This window comes from Amphiura filiformis, chromosome 10 (assembly GCF_039555335.1).
Source record: "Amphiura filiformis chromosome 10, Afil_fr2py, whole genome shotgun sequence".
NCBI classification, from domain to species: Eukaryota; Metazoa; Echinodermata; class Ophiuroidea; order Amphilepidida; family Amphiuridae; genus Amphiura; species Amphiura filiformis.
The window spans coordinates 11719896-11737674 of record NC_092637.1 but is presented as its reverse complement, the minus strand read 5'-3'; the positions used below and the strand labels follow the sequence as shown (position 1 = coordinate 11737674).

At 38.8% G+C, this 17779-nt stretch overlaps 1 protein-coding gene across 1 annotated transcript; it reads left to right on the top strand.

Moving 5' to 3' along the window:
• Positions 1–10267: 10267 nt before the first annotated feature.
• LOC140161663 (ryncolin-1-like) lies at positions 10268–16535 on the top strand. Its single transcript, XM_072184962.1, has 3 exons — positions 10268–10312; positions 13825–14101; positions 16276–16535. Exons 1-3 carry the CDS (start codon positions 10268–10270, stop codon positions 16533–16535), a joined length of 582 nt encoding a protein of 193 aa, XP_072041063.1.
• Positions 16536–17779: the final 1244 nt, after the last annotated feature.

Genomic DNA, 17779 nt, shown 5'->3' with positions numbered 1-17779 from the left:
CAGAATAATCCAAAATTATCAAGTTATTGAACAGCAAGGATGAATATAACTGACGAGTTTCTTTTTGTGCCTGGTGTACAGTTCGCCCTTTGAAAAGTGAACTTCGACGAACCTGGTGCGAAAATTCTTGCAGCCAACTAAGACCAGTTTTCTTGATCGCTGGTGCCTAAAAACCTGTGGCTTATAACATGGGACACGAGCTTAATCCCCCGCTGTAATGCGCATAATAGCGATTAAGTAAGAATGCGAAACAAAATAACCCCGGAAAATAACTAACTTAATTTCACTTTTATGATAGGATTGGCGATAGCTGGAGAAATGATGATAAAAATTGACTCTTTAAGTGAAGCCAACAGAGCCTCTGTAGATCTTAGCGAAGGACCTCATACCTTTGAATGCACTGCGACGAATGCCCGATCCGATGCAGTCGTCGTGTGGTTGTTTGGAGAGAATAACATACAGCCGAGCATTGCTACGAGTACACGCTTAGGAGCAGATGGAAGCCTTCAGAGTATTATAGATGATCTGGCCATAACGGGAGACTACTGCGGTATTTCGGTGACATGTGCTACGGTGACATTGCTGAATCCAACAAATATTGCAGGATCACCTTCAGTCACTGTAACTCTACGGGTGAAAAGTAAGATTGGGTAATTCCAGTTGAAACTCATACAACATTATAATCTCCCCGCAGGAGGTGTAGATTTCAAATGAAGTCACCCATTCAGGTAACCCCATATTGAAATTCACACTCCCTGTATGTAATATTAAGGTCATGTATTCCACAGGGGTACATAGATTTTAACTGGGATAGCCCATTGTAAAAGATGATTTTGAATATGCAATATAGGTAATTTTCGATAGGATTATTCAGCCGTTTTAATGATTGCGAAACTAAGACGGCATAGAAGCGAGTTTTGGTAAAGAAAGCCAACAGTCAGCATGCGTAATGACTATTGTCCGTATACCTTCCTCGAGTCAGTAAATTAAATTAAATTTTGAGATTTTCTCAAAAAACTGTTAATTTTTGAAGGAATCTGTTATGCTAGTTGGATTCCTTGCATCATTTCCTTTCTCATCATTACATTTCACGGTTGTTTGATGGCATATAGAACTGTATTCATTTTAAAGCAAAATTGAACACTGATGACGCTATTTATCTTAAATCTTGTTTACATCTTTACAAGGGTAGACACTTATATAATGACATAAAACATCTGAAAAATGAGTACCAAATAGCAAGGAAATTATCATGAAATGAAAGGAATAACTCATAGTATTGGGATAAATTAAACTTAAAATATATGTAAATAGCGCCCTCAATTTGCACACAAATACACAATTTATAGAGTAAAAATTACCACAAAAAGGCAGAAAAAGATTAAATATTTGATATTAAAGAAAGCAAAATCTATGTTAAGAATAGCTAAAAATGTATGTGTATAATTAGTATGATCAACAACAACAACAACAAGCAGCTTTTATATAGCGCCGTAACATGAGCAAACACGACCTCGGCGCTTTACAAAAAATATCTTATACTACACATCTTACATTACCAATTAACAAAATAAAACAAAGCAGCATGAAACATGGTGGAAGAATTAGTCCGGGAAATGAGTTTTTGTTTGGCTCTTGAAAGAAGCAACTGCGATAGAGTTTCTGATGATATTTGGTAAAGTGTTCCATAACATTGGGGCAGCATTTGTGAAAGCGCGATCCCCTTGAGCTGTGAAAGTTCTGTTGACAACAAGGCGAGGTTGGTCGTGTCCGGAACGCAGGTTGACCGATGGAATGTAGATGTGAAGGAGTTCAGTGAGGTAAATGGGGGCTTGATTGTGCAGGCACTTGTAAACAAGCAGGATGGTCTTGAAGATGATTCGCTGTTTGACCGGCAACCAGTGCAACTCTTGAATCAGAGGAGAAGTGTTCTCACGTCTGCTTGCCCGGAAAATGAGACGTGCAAAATGATAGTACAAAGGTAGTTGGTATTGTCCAGGTCTATAATTGAAAATTATAACGTTTTGTTAGAAATATTATTTTGAAAGACTTAATAATACAAAATATATACTGGTTAATGACGCCTTATATATAGTATTATGAAAGTACTTATACGTGTGTTTTTTTTTATTATCACAGCGGCACCATCATCTGTTGTCTTAACGCCTACGTCACCATTTTCATTCAACTCCGAGTCACGTATCGCCACTGTCATAGAAGGTGTTGAAAGTGAGTTCCAATGTCGTGTCTTGGGCACAACGTCCGAATCAGCCGAAGTTGTTATAACACTAAACCAATCCTTTGGAACAAGTTTTGTTAACACATACCCAGAGGTTTTACCATCATTTGTTTCATCTTGCTCGGAAAAACCTTTTACTCAGAGTATCTTTATCACACCTAATCACGAGCTACACCATGGCCAAAAGCTGGAGTGTGTTGCGAGAAATGAGGCTGGATCGACTGCCGTAGCTGTTGTGTATTTGGATGTTTTAGGTACGTACTAAGCATGAAATAGCCAAATTAAGGTCCGTTCATACTACACCGCAATTGCTTTTCGGCGCGGTGCGTTGCCGATATATCGATTACTTTTAGCTAAAAGTAATCGTTCATACCACGCCGCAATTGCTTTTCGCCGCGGGGCGTTGCCGATGTATCGATTACTTTTTGCCGCACTTTTTGCAGTACGATGCAGTGCGGCAACGCACCGCACCGCAAAGCAATTGCGGCGTACTATGAACCGACCTTAAGTACGTGAACAAGAAGCTTTTTAGTTCTAGTTCCTTTGGTCAGAATCACAGTAGCGCGTCCTTTGTCAGCAGGGAGAACCTGAATTGGAAAGTTCCGGAGACGACCTCGCGAGTATGACAAGACTATCGATAGTCAAGATTACCAGAGGTTGATACGTACCTTCCTGTAGTCAAGCTCCTATGTTACATGATTTTCTAAAATTCACAAACCTGGTACCTCTATGACCCATTGTTTCAGCCATTGGCTCGCCAACTTAGAACATAGCCAAGGAGTTGACCCGCGTACTTCAACCTCTGACTGGCAAGAAAAGATAATCATGTTAAGGACTCCCGTGACTCTGTTAGATTTGTCTTGACTGTGACCCTCAAAGACACAGAGATGTTAGTATCCTGCGATGTAGAATCCATATTCACATCCATTCCTGTGAATGAAGCCATTGGCATCACCATGGACTGACTGACCCAACTTAATTAGTCAGGAGATCACGCCACATTTCTGACGTTAGACATGTTGGTATTTTGTATGAACAATGCATATTTCAAGCTTGAAGATGATCTATACTTTCAAATAATTTTCTGACTATGGGGTCCCCCACATCCCCATCAGTGACCGACATGTTCTTAAACAGGAAGTTCTTGATCGCACCTAATCCACCTCGGATTTGGTAACACTATGTTGACGACACATTCTGTGTTATCGAACGCTTTCACTTCGCGTCTTTTCTGACCCACCTCAATAATCTTCATAAGAACGTTATAACATTCACTTATGAGGAGGAGTGCAGATTGCCCTCGTTAAGAAAAAACAGTTTACAGAAAGAATCAATATCTTAACTTTGACTCGCCTTATTCAGAATCAGCCAAACGTTCAGTGCTGCAGACACTGTTTCAAAGGGCTGACAATATTCCGTCGAACATTGAGGATAAACAAGACGAAAAGACTCGCACACGACAAGCTTTGAAGCTGAACAAGTACCCTTCATGACTTTACATCCCGACCTTCCAGGACTGACACGACTGATAAACCTAGCCCTAATGCTACGCGCATGTAGCCGTACGTAGCCGGGACCTCTGAAGCTATACGCAGAAGAAAATTCATTGTGTATACTTTAAGACCAATATTCTGAGACAGCAACTCGTACGCTCCAAAACCCAAGGACCCTGTTCCCAAGGATCTCCATCCAGAAACGAGTCGTTTAATGTAAAAACACAAACCTTTGGTATTTCATTTCAGTTCCTTCACCAGCGGATGAACTAGAATTACGTATTAATGGAATATCTTACGAGCATAATTCGGTCGCAACCCTTGATGAAGGTGAACATACATTCGAATGCGTGACGGGATATTCTAGACCCACATCATCAGTAACTTGGGAATTTGGAGGAGTGGAAGAACCTGAGCAATGTACATACACAGTATCGGAGTCGGGACAGCTGTTTTCTTACACGAGTGTCATAAATGACAAAAATCTCTCAGGCACAGACTGCAACACACGTGTTACATGCACCGCAACAAATGCAGCATTATCCGACGGGCAACCTCCATCTATAACGGTAACATTGGTAATCAATGGTAAGTGTGTTCAAGTCCACCGTCAAGCATGGAAAGGGGGGGGGTGGTGTAGGGGGCAGGCTGAGTGTGAGGATAACGAGGAAAATACCCCGTGCCTGAGGCGAAAGGGGTCGAGAGCACCCAAAGTAAGCCATTTTTAAATTTTTGTTTCTGTGTGAATTGTTTTTGCGCGCATAAAGCTTCATTGTCTTTGACATGATAGGTCGAACACAAAGAATATGCATACCCTCTTGGCTCGGACCAACTCACGGTCCAGAACTTGTTGCAAATGTTCGAACTCTAATTATTTTGATGGCTGAAGAGTTGCGAAGCCCAACCTCTACCTTACAAAACGGTTCCAACATAACCCAGGTCCAAAAAAAGGAATATTGCCGATGAGGAATCAAATCTAAATAGGGCTTAGAAAGACAAGATAACAACAAAAATATTACACTGATAACTGAATTAATCAGTTGTTTGAGATGCCGTGATATACTTGTCTTTCTGATACAGTCAACACAATCTTGGCTTAAGTTCGATAAACTTAATGTCAACTACCATTTAAAGTCCATCTTCCTCGAGTAGCGTGTACACGCGCGATCAAAGACGGCGTATCTGTAGAAGGGGCAGTCACTTCGCGTCGCATCTCGCACTACAGATGCACCGCCTTTGATCACACACACATCACACGCGGACGCTGTCTTGAGGAAGTTAATTGGACTAATTTTCTGCATGTCATAAGATCGGTAAGTGTGCGAGTTTTAGACTAATTTTCATTTTATAATAAGATTCCACCCCATTTTGTAAAACATTCCAAAACAGCCAAACCAAATGACGTTTCAATTATTGTTGCATCTGGATTGGGATCCTCCTTCGATGAATCAACGCAAGTCATGACGCTCATTTACGGCACCTCATACACTCTCGCCTGCGTCGTCAACGGGGCCGATGAAGAGGCGAATGTTACATGGTCTTTAACGCGACCAGAATTTAGTCCTATGGTTCCTTCCGTTCCTCTAGTGGAACTCGATGTGGCTGTTAGATCCGGTGTGAACTGCATAAGAGAACAAGATACTGAGAGCTTTTCTCTTCAAGCAGACATTGACATTCACAACGAGCAAACTCTTACATGTACAGCAACTAACAGTGCAGGAACTGCTACCACTGCTATCGCCTTGAATATCATAGGTATTGCATTTTCATTTTTCTAATACCGTTCAAATGTTTCTATACAAGATTATCTATCTAAAATCAAAATAGGTTCTATCCATTTCAATAAGATTATTTATGCGCGGTCTGTACTCATTCTCTTCATTTACTTGTTTAGGGACGCACCATTAGATATTATCGGGGGGGGGGGGGCTAGGGAGTTTGGGTCAGGCAGAATTTTTTTTTTTTTGCAAAAATTTTTTACTCATCAGTGAGGCAATTTTTTTTTACTCATCAGTGAGTCAAAAATTGTTTTTTTTTTTCAAAAAACTCGCTAGCCCCCCGATAATATCTAATGGTGCGTCCCTTACATATCAGTGATGTAATCGAGACCTCCAAATCAAAGACAGAGACAACACATTTACTACCGAGACCGCACCAAGACCTTTACCGAGACCACAGCTTACACCTCAAGATCGATACCCTAAAATTACCGTATATAGTCAGTTTACAAATGATCTTAAACCGATCATATACGACAGTTTAAGACATCTTAATAGAGATAGCACCCTCGATCTGTTATTATCGTATATGCAAGGTTTTGAAGATGTTTTAACACCAAAGAATATAAATATAAAATTACTCTATGAGGTATGGGGAAGGTTGTGGAGGTATCGGTCTTAAAAAAACAAAAATTCTCAAAGACAATATTGTTGAAGGTTGCCCCGTTGGCTACAAAGAAACAGTTAGCGCTAAAACAATAGCGATCAACTATAAATTAGCTCCGATAGAGCGCAGAGCTTGTAGACTGATGAAAATTTTGGGTAAAAAAAGGTGACGGACCATCGATAACTTAAGGTCACTCCTTACTTTTTTTGCCCTTCGGAGCCAATATATATTGGAACTCCATCAGTTGCAAGTCCTCACTATGGGAGTTTCCGGCCGCAGCCCTACGGGCTTGCGGCCTTGATGTTTTCTTAGCCCGAAACTCCCATAGTGAGGACTCGCAACGGATGGAGTTCCAATCTGTAATGGCCTAAAATAAGTATATCAACCTTGTGCGCGAATTCCTGAGTTTCAGCGTCATGCATATATCGTCACAGTTGAAGTCACAGAAACAACTTACACTATTAAACCACTTGATTGTTTTTCTGATAAAGTTTTAAGTCAAATGTTCAACTACTTCGATAATGTGCGCTATACTACTCGGTTTGGCTTAATGTTACTACATAGTAATGCGATAATGAGTTGAATTCAACCAGCCAAAAGGCCATAACCGGCCGTAACCCGGGCGGTAGTTATAAAATTAAGATGCAGACATTCCTAAAACAGCAGCACAAGTCATATTGTTGAAGTTGATGACAATAATAACTCACAATTGTCTCCATTTGGCCAGGTTGGGACGGATTATATTGTTTTTGTCTGCTTTCGATCATCCCAAACCATCCATCGTCCTATGGAGAGTAAATAATGAAAGGATTTTTTTCTTTTTTTTTTTCGGTATCATAAAGACGACTGGCCACAAAATACTATAAATTTTGGTCGCCAATAATGATGTCATCACTGCGCTCGAAGGAATCCCTTTGTCATTTGATTGCAATGTCCCGGATGCCACACCACCCGCCGACATTACGTTAGATTTTGGCGGAAGTGACGTAGAAGATTGTCTGATACCTGCATCACGTGCATTTATGACAGGCACAGTTGTAACATGCACGGGTTCAAACGTTGGTGGCTCAGCTTCAGTACAAGTCTCAGTTCAAATAGCTGGTAAGGTTTATGAGTAATTGGTGGAATATTGTGAGTGGTATCTTTCAAATCTTTGACTAAATTAATAAATCGACAACAAGAAGGACATAATTTACGTGTCGTCCAATTGTTTTTATAATTTTCAATAGGGGACACAACGGGGTATGCTACAACGAAGTACAAACACCAAACGAATAAGCCAAATCGGCATTGGAAGTTTGCAATGCATTGTGGGACAATTTTTGCAGTTTTGGGACACTTTGCCCTCTGACCTATTTGGAAAATTCAGAAAATGTTGTTTTTGAGCGTATAAAATATAATCTAAAATGTTTTACAAGAATAAAAACAAACACCAAAACTTTATTATTTCATAAATAATTATTAAAATATTTTTAACGATAACATTATGTGATGTGCCCTGAATAATTTAATGTGATTATTCATCTTTTTCACAAGACATTTAGGGATTCCCCTTTCATGCATCAAGTTTGTTTGTTTGTTTAAACGTTCGCTCCGTGTGGAGACACGCTTGGGTCCTGATGGGACCAGGCTCAAACAAAATGCTCAAGCCAGGCTAAAAAGCCTACATAAGCATGCTGGCCTGTATGGAAAGAGAAGTGAGAAACAGATTTGAAGACAAAGAACAAGGAAAAGAAGGCCACTCCCAACAATCAAGTTAACAATTTTACTGTCAGCCTGAGCAATAACAAATTGAATCATTTCTAATTTTGGATAGTTGGGAATTCCTCTGAGATTGTACAGTGAAAATGACATCACAATTGGGAATACCCACAGGAAGTGATGTAATATGAAAGGTTAATGTTTGTAATTGTTCTTGGGAATTTCCAAGATTACATCATGTGTTGTAAAAATAGTCATTGGCTATTAAAATAATGGGATTTTCCAGTGCTTGGTATACAAGAAACTGTAAACACAATTATACACACTTGAATGTTGTTCTGGGCTAGCTAATGTGCTTACAGTCCAATTCCTTCAAAGAAAGGAAACTGCGAACCAGAAATATCTTATGTAGTCAATGTACCAAGAAAGGAAATTATATTCTTCCGTCAACTTACTGAAGTCTGGTTTATGAAACAATGCATCTGTATGCGACCCAGGCCTGTTTCCCGAAGAAATGGTGTGGAAGGTAAAAAGAGAACCATTTTGGAGATACAGAACGGCGCAAGGAGTTAAGTGTTTGGAGAACTGTGCAAGGAGTTAAGTGTGGAGAAAGCAGCCTAATTTCTGAGCGAGGATTTTATACGCAAAGGCTTTTACGCAGAGGATTATAAATGCAAGTGTACAGTGATTTTTGCAGGACACTGAATCAGGATATACATCAAGAACATTGAGAACATGAAGTTTACAATCAAGAATCAACAAGAAGAAGAAGGCTGCTGGATGAGTAAAATTATTAAACAGTGTATTTGAGTGTATTGATTATATGTGTTTATGTTGACTCACTAAAGTATTGTTAATCCATACTTTTCTTTTGAGTAAAAGACTTAGATATTGTTAACTTAATTAATCAGTGTTTTTTGTTGTGCATTCTGAAGTAAATTTGGGAAAAAGGTGTTTTGGCCTTGAGTCAGATTAACGACTCGTAACAATTAACAATAATTACAGCAATTTCCCTGATATGTCAAAGGTCAAAGTGTCCCAAAACTGCTCTCAAAACTGTTTTCAGAATCTCAGGCAGGATTTAGAGCAGGCAGGAGTACAGTAGACCAATTGTTTTCCCTACGACAACTGGCTGAAAAATGCACGGAGATAGGGAAACCACTATACTGCTGCTACATCCACTATCAAAAAGCTTTTGATACTGTTTGGCAAGAAGGTCTTTGGAAGGCTATGGACCACCTAGGCTACTCTAGAAAAATGGTTAGACTTCTCCAAGCCTTATATAACACCTCTAAAAGTACAGTAAGAGTGAATGAAGAGCTGCCAAACTGGTTCACCACTCAAACAGGAGTCAGACAGGGATGTATTCTCTCCCCCAGCTGTTTAACATCTTGCTGGAACTGATCCTACGCCTAGCTATTGAAGACGTCAGCATTGGAATTACAATTCAAGGACAGCTCATCAACAACCTGAGATTTGCCGATGATATTGTTTTACTGGCCGACTCTGAAATTAACCTCCAAACTCTAGTCGACAAAGTACACACTGAAAGCAAGAAGTTTGGTCTGACCATAAACATCGCTAAAACCGAAGTCCAGGTGATTGGTAGAGAAACAGCAAAAGCCACCATATCCATTGGAAATTCCACCCTTGAGCAAGTGGAATCATTCATCTATCTAGGTGGAGTGATCACCGAAAAGGCAAGCAGCGAGAAGGACATCAAAAGGAGAATTGGTTTGGCCATGGGCATCATGCAAAAACTCAACCCCATCTGGAAATCCAAAGAAATATCCACCCTAACAAAATTGGAATTGTACAAAGTACTGGTGCTTTCTATAGCAACCTATGCCTCTGAAGCTTGGACAATCAAAAAACGTGATGAGCAGCGACTTCTGGTATTTGAAATGGCTTGTCTCAGAAAAATCTTGGGCGTTACTAGAAGAGACAGGATTAGGAACACCTCAATCAGAGACACCCTTGATTACCAGTGCACTGTAATGAACAAGATCCGTGCAAAACAGCTGTCCTACTATGGCCATGTGAAAAGATGCTTCCATCCAGATACCCAAAAATCGTACTAGAAGGAAGGATACCAGGAAAACGACCTAAAGGAAGACCCCCAATGCGCCGTAGTAGAAGCCGGTCGGATGGCAAACAACAGAGCTGAGTGGCGAAGCATAGTGGCTAGGCAGCTATCTCCAGGACCTACCTGTGTCATGGGAGGAAAGCTTTAAGTGAAGTGAAGTGGAAGTGAAACAAAAGCTAGATCAAACAGTTTAATGTCGTTTAAAAGACAAAATCAATTTTGATATTATGGTCAAAGTTTAATTACCAGCATTTCTTTTGATGTACAGAGCCCAGCGATTGTCTTGAAGTTCTGAATACGTATGGTTATACTACAAGTGGTGCATATTATATCTACCCCAACGCCGGTGCAGGGAAAGTCCGTATGCTTGTGTGGTGTGACATGGAAACGGACGGGGGAGGATGGACTGTGAGTAATAACACGGCATGGAATTTTCTCATTTTTTACCCAAAACTGTCACATTTTAAAAGGGCATTTCGTGATCCACAGCCTCATCCCCCACTTTTCTCAAAAAAGTTGAGATTTTTATATCACTGGAAACCTCTGGCTACATAATGTTTATGTACAAAATATTTCTTGCAGATTAATTCGTTTAGCAAAGATATCGTGAAATTTGAATTTCGTTCTGGTATACCAGAACGAAATTACAACGCATTGTTTATGGAGCAGTGTAATACACATACTCATGTATAACTCGCGAACGCAAAATCGGAATTAACTGAAATTTTGGGAATAGGTTTTTTTTTCATGGATATCTACTGAAAAATGTCATAAAAAGAGGATGCTAGGATCACGAAATCCTCCTTTAAATAGTTATTTCTTTAAAACTAGACTAAATGCAGTAGAAACTTCATATTTGGTGGTACAGAACCCCCCGGGCAGAACCATGACACGTGGAAATATCTATGAACAAAATCATCATTAATTTATGGGTGGAAATGTCGTTTCTTAGTTCCCTGTTTTGACCAACAAATATAATTCTTACATGGGAAATTTTGATGAATGATTTATGCGTCATCATAAAAAGTATATTAAGATAGATGTTCTACCAATGACCTCTTGAAATTCAAAAGCAGGCATAGAATGCACGTGTTTAGTCAAAAATAAACCTTTCTTTTAAAGCAATTTCTTGCACTAAAAAAGTTTGTATTACACTTTATATTACTGATATATAAAGCTTCTTTAAAAAATAACATTTTCACCAATAAATCAAATGTATTTAATGAAGTGATGATTTTGGTCATAGATATTATTGATATCCATGTGTCATGATTGTGCACACCAAATAATTATGAAGTTTCTACTTCATGTACTCTAATTTTAAAGAAATTGGGAAAATATGAGAAAAAATCCTTAAATCAGATGACCGTAGCCATGGAAACGGATTAAAGGGTTACAAAATTTGACAACATAGCAAAAAACTTGACTCTTCTGTACATATTGATTATAATGATTTGTCCATTTGAAACATCTGTCCTACGAAATCGTGAAATAGAGCACTTTTGGCTACATGGCCTCTATACTGACAATCATTGCAGAGTGAACAAGGTTCCTGATAGGAACAGAAATATATCGAGTGAGAACTATATTCGGATCAGTCACCTGAACGGTCCTGATGAATCTCGTCAATAAGTATTTTTAAATGTAGTTAAAAAAATAATGAGATGAAAAACCTCAAATATGATAAAAGTGTTGCCGAACAGACTACTGCGAATGCCAAAGCAGAAACAAGGAACATAATGAATATCTTTGTTGAATCGGTTATTTTTATGTTCGAAGCATAAGGCGTTTTCTTCTTCATTGCATGATGACAGGCACACTTCAAGTTGCGTATGTACAGATAGTCAGGAAGGATCAGGAACGCAACTTCAAAAGCACTGCAGTTTAAGGCAGCTGTGTACTCTCAGACATGCATGTAGTAAAAGTACAATAACTTTGTAATTATTCACGCAAGACATATAAAAGTATACATTTTTATAAAGGCAAGACATCAATGAATCTTAATATAAATATAGATTTGGTGTAAAAACAACAGTTATGAAGAAAATCCCAAAAACGTGAGTTTTTTGCAATATTTGTTAGGTACAAAAAAAAAAAAAACACTCTTTCCAAAATATTTTATTTTGTTTTTAGCTCAATCTTGATGCTCCATTCCAAAAACGGTTTTTTAGTTTTTTGATATTGGCCTTATATTTTGAGATATTGACCATATAAGGCATCAAAATGAACTTTTAAAATTCACAAACGCCTATTAGCAAAGAGTGATCCCTAAAATCGGAAATAGACCAAAATATAAAAAATGGGAAAACCGTTTCTTGAGTCGATCATGCTTCATACGATGATCATATTTGCTTACCTATGGATGCTGTATTTATTGAGTTATCGTGTACCTAAATCGTCATTTTACCGAGAAAATGAACATTGAAATAATGGCCGTTGAAGTTTAAAGTGGTCACATTTGCACTTTCATCGAATCTCACTTGAGAATGCGGCAGTTTTCGTTTTTCTACCTTACATTACATGAACATCGGGTAAATCCACGGCCCCTTGAGAAGTTTGAGCGAAATCCATTCATAACTTGATATTTAAATCGGGGGAACGAACTTGAAAAAAACCCACATTTTATCAACTAAAACGGAGCCATTTGACCACTAGGTTTTGTGAAATCAGTGCTTCCGTGGTGTTTCCATAAGATGCGCCGCGCATGCAGATAAGCGTCGCGTATGCGTAGCGTATTTGTGCGTTAACAAATTGCGCGATACGCAACGCGATGCGTTGTTGCGCGCGTGTATCCTGGCTGGTACAACAAAGATTTTCTTTCCTTTTCAATTTCAAACACGAGTGGAATAGTGAAATAAAATCCTTAAAATATTGCAGTTGGAGTTTACAAATCTGGATTTTCATTCCTTGTATTTATAAAAAACATATCAAAGTACAAACATATGAAAAAACTCAATTTCGCGAAAGAAACAATGTCTATAGTACACAGCCGCGTTAAAATATGCCAGAGGATGATTTAAGCACTGCCCAGCAAGTCTTGCGGCTAGCATAGCTGTGTGCATGGTGTGAGTGAACATGACACCACTGCCCGCCCACTGCATAGACGTGCATGGTTAAATTTGAATTTGGACAGATATTTTTACAATAAAAACACCTTCAAAAAGCTGGTTGATTTCACATTTTATGTTATCTAATCTACAGAAGGTGTGAATTATCCTCTATGTATACATCACTTTAGATCTGAAATCGACCAAGTAATAATGACACACACACAATTCTAAAACAACATCTTTTGCACAGAATTCAATGGGATTTGACAAGTAAAGTGGCAGTTAAAACTCTAGCGATAACACTTTTACAGTCATTTTGAAAATATGCACAGTGCAATGTGTGATAAAATGCAGCTCTCGGAGGATTATTATATCATTTCTTATGCTATATAATTATTCAGATAATTATTATAATCTCATTGGTCAAAAGGCAATCGCTCATCACCCAGCGACGGAGTATAAATTCACCATTTTTTTATACGACAATGTTAACAAAATGTTGCTTCTCCTATTTTTATAATGAAAGACAAAGATAAAAAGTCTGACGTCATCTGTCAATCAAACTCGAGCACGGTTTGTTTACAAATGTCGTGATGATATGAGTTGCTGAACGCGGCGGTAAAACCGGGCGCCTTATTGTTAATTTTGCACCTTTATACATACAAACCGTCTCAAAAGTTAGGTCTTTATAGTAGGAAACTTTCTTTCGCGAAGGCACCATTGCCTTGTAAAAGTACGTAATTTTTCGCCATGTTCTGCTATTCCTTTTACGCCCTATTAACCAATCAAGGATCGTAGGGAATTTGATTGACAGTGACGTCAGACGCAAACTAGTCGTTTTTTTAAATCTTTTGTCTTCAATTATAATAGGTGTTCCAGAGACGTGAAGATGGCAGCGTAGATTTTTTCTTAAACTGGATCGACTATAAAAATGGCTTTGGTGACGTCACTGCAGAACATTGGCTCGGCAATGACAACATTCATACAATTACTAATAACATTGGCAAGACTTATGAGCTACGAGTTGATCTGGATGATTGTTTTGAGACAGCTTTTGCCGTTTATACAAGCTGTACTATAGCGGATGAGAGCGATAAATACCGGATAGCACTGGGAGCGTTTGATCCTGATGGCGACAGTACAGCAGGTAACGCTGACAAAATAACAAATATTACTGGGAGAGGGGTCCTCAAACAGTGGCCTAGCCACATTTTCAGAGGAAAGGGAAAGGGAGAATAATAAACAGTACTTAAAAGGGCATGTCGTGATCCACAGCATCATTCCCCCACTTTTCTCAAAAAAGTTGAGATTTTTATATCGCTGGAAACTTCTGGCTACATAATGTTTATGTAAAAAAATGTCTTGCAGATTAATTCGTTTAGCAAAGATATCGTGAAATTTGAATTTCGTTCTGGTGCACCAGAACGAAATTACAACACATTGTCTATGGAGCAGTGTAATACACATAATCATGCCTAACTCGCAAACGCAAAATCGGAATCAACTGAAATTTTGAGAGTAATCTTTATTTGTGTATATCTACTAAAAATGTCATAAAAAGAGGCTGCTTGGATCACAAAATACTCCTTTAATACAGCGTATTTCCAGAACCTGATCAAAGCACTTTACAAAAACGAGAAGGGGAAGGACATTTTTGGTCCAAAGGAGAGCATTAAAATCTTAAATATCATGCGATGAGGACATGGTTATATCATGTGACTCGACTTTAGTTGGTGTCTATAGGGTGTGCTCAGATAAGGGGTCAAAGGTCATTAAGGGGTCATTTCCGGTCAAAGTCTAAAAATATTCAAAAAATCACTGTCTTTACAAATTACATAGCAGAGAGTCGCCATTAGCACACATGCATTGCTACTAGCCAGGGTCTTTAGGATGCCTACAGTTTTGGGGTCAAAGGTCATTAAGGGGTTACTTCCGGTCAAAAACCAAAATTATCAAAAATGTTCAAAATTGTTTTATCTCAAAATGTAAACAGACCAGAATAATATAACCAACATACATGAATTAGTGTTCCCTGATGTATGCATGGTATTTTTATTTTGGGGGTCAAAGGTCATTAAGGGGTCACTTCCTGTTTTAAGCTGAATAAATTCAAGAATTTTTATCTCAAGAACTGAACATGTTAGAATTTTTAATTAAAATTGGAACAATGCATTTTGTCGGTGTACATAAGGTTTTTTTTCCATTGAGGTCAAAGGTCATTAAGGGGGTCAAAAGGTCAATCAAAAATTTAAAAAAAATCAAAATCCATGTATAAGTTCCGATTAAGCTGAAATTCACCAGGAATATTTCTTATAACATCCTAAGCACAATGCAAGAGCATTTGACCCCATCCGTAACCCAGGGGTCAAGTTATAGGGGTCAAATTGCGGCTTGTATTCAGCGTCTGTTGACTCTAGTTGGAATTGCTTTGCGTGAGCTACTGTCGAAATGTGACGGGGCGGGATTATTGTTTGCCGACTACAATTCTCGCGTTTCACAATACGATGCGCCGCCAGCGGTTGCTCTTGGCAGTCAAATTTTTGACTCCAGAGTAGACATCGCCGTTCTAGCTGCTAGTGTGATAATAAATTTGTTGAAAACAGCTCCACGAAGGATTCCGTGTGATCAATAGACTGAAAATGGATCTACTATAATTGTAAATTGTTGTTTTAGTGTGCATTTGCATCTAACATTATTATAATAACATCATAATAACCCACAATGATGTACATGTATGTTCCTGTATGTATTCGTCCCGTGTATTCGTATTACGCGGACATTCGATGTCGACATTTTGGGAAAAGAAAACCAGGAAGGCTTGCTCTAACTATTATATTGACAATTATTTAAGACAAGACACCGGACTTGAATCCAGTGGCGTAGATTTCTTTTTGACATGGGAAGAGGGGTGGGTGTGGTGTTGGAAAAAATGTATTATAGTGCATCCAGCACCTTTTGGCGACAGAATAAGGTTATGGTACAAATGCGCGCGAAGCCATATTGAAGCTAAACTGATGAAATATGGTGCAAATAAATTCGCACAAAGCGCGCAAAATCTGCACTTTTGGGGCTAAAATGGCCACATATGAGGTTAATTTGGTCAGAAACCCACATACATGCGTCAACATGGGGGGGTACCCCCGGATCTACGCATATGCTTGAATCTACTGACATGGTGACAGCAATGCAAGACAGGAAGATACGGAGGGCCATCATAGTTCGAGGCAGGGTAGACAGACATGTCTATCATTTGAGAAGTGACTGCTTCGGTGGAATCTATTAAATTAATTAGGTTAATTTGTTTTTCTATTTGATATACAGGTGATGCATTTGCTAGTATTGGAAATAATGAGCGGTTCAGTACGAAAGATCAAGACAATGATGCTTCGGGCTCAGTCGATTGCGCTGGAATGTACATGGGAGCGTGGTGGTACGGTGGGTGTCATCATGCCAACCTGAATGGGATTTACATTAAGGAGCGTGAAGCCTATACTGGAGATCCGATTGGAGTTGTCTGGCGACCTTTTAGAACCCATTATCTCAATCTACAAAAAACCGAAATGAAATTGCGTCCACAATAATTCATTCGTGAAAGCAAATTTGCATGCCAGCTATTATAGCTTCAACATTAAAAGTCCAAGTTTTGAAATATTTTCTCATAATATCTAGAGCTATCTCAAGAACCGCTGAACCAATACTAGGCTTGTTTGTACTCATTTTAATGTATTTTCTATGCTGATTCCAAATATGATCAGGAAAATTCAGAATTCTGAAATTTTGAATTTTGATTTTTTTTAAAAAACTTGAAGCTTGTCGTCTGCAGGCGACACCAGCATGGAGAGATTATGTTGAGTTAAAAACCCCACCTGATATTATTACGTAATTATAAAACGGTGTTGTTTCAGGATGCATACCAATAAAGGGCCATGTAATTTTCATGGTGGGGGGGGGGGTTCTCCTTTACACATGCCAGATTTTGAACCCAAATTTTATTTTGTATATATATATGTAAACATGTTATTACTACTCTGGTTTTGTCGCCTGTTTATCTGTATAATCAAACAGGTGTTCCAAAAATCTCTGCCAAAAACCTTGCCCCCCTTTTGAACTGCCAAAAATGATCAGTTTAAGATATTTTTCCCCCAAGTCAATATCCCAGAAAATCTCCACCGCCGGGAATTGAACCCGGGACCTCATGCACTAAAGGCAAGTACCCTATCCATTAGGCCAAGCTCTCCCTTCACTGGTAATGTGAAATAAAACCATGATCAGGATCCATGAAACACTGAAGAGCATGTACAAACATTGGTCTGTCCGGGGTAGCGGTAAATTATGTTTAGCCCCCCCCCCCCCCCGGGCGGGATATAACCATATTTGTTATCAAGAACAATTGTGGGTATAGTCGAAAATCTATTTTTGTTGTGTCAGAAACCCATATTTAATGGAATGTTTAGGTTTAGTTGGTTAGTTAGTTAATCAATTAGTTAAAGCAAATTATAGTGAATTAATAAGTTAGCTAGTTATTCAACCAGTCTGTCTTATGGTGGTATATACGTGTGGGAACATCTTGGTCATGCCTCGCTACAGCTCTGCTATGGTTCCGCTACAGGCTCGCTTCACCCTTCGGAGCAATAATGATGGATATCGCTTAAATTAATGGCATGCTTTTAATTTCCAGCCTTCACCTCCACCCCACTCCCGGGATAATTAAACAATTTACTTGTGATGTAACAAATTGTAATACTTACCCTTGCTTTCACGCCCTGCGGGGCTCTTCTATATTGGAACTGCAAAATTATAATACTTTCAAATTCCTACTGTTCCC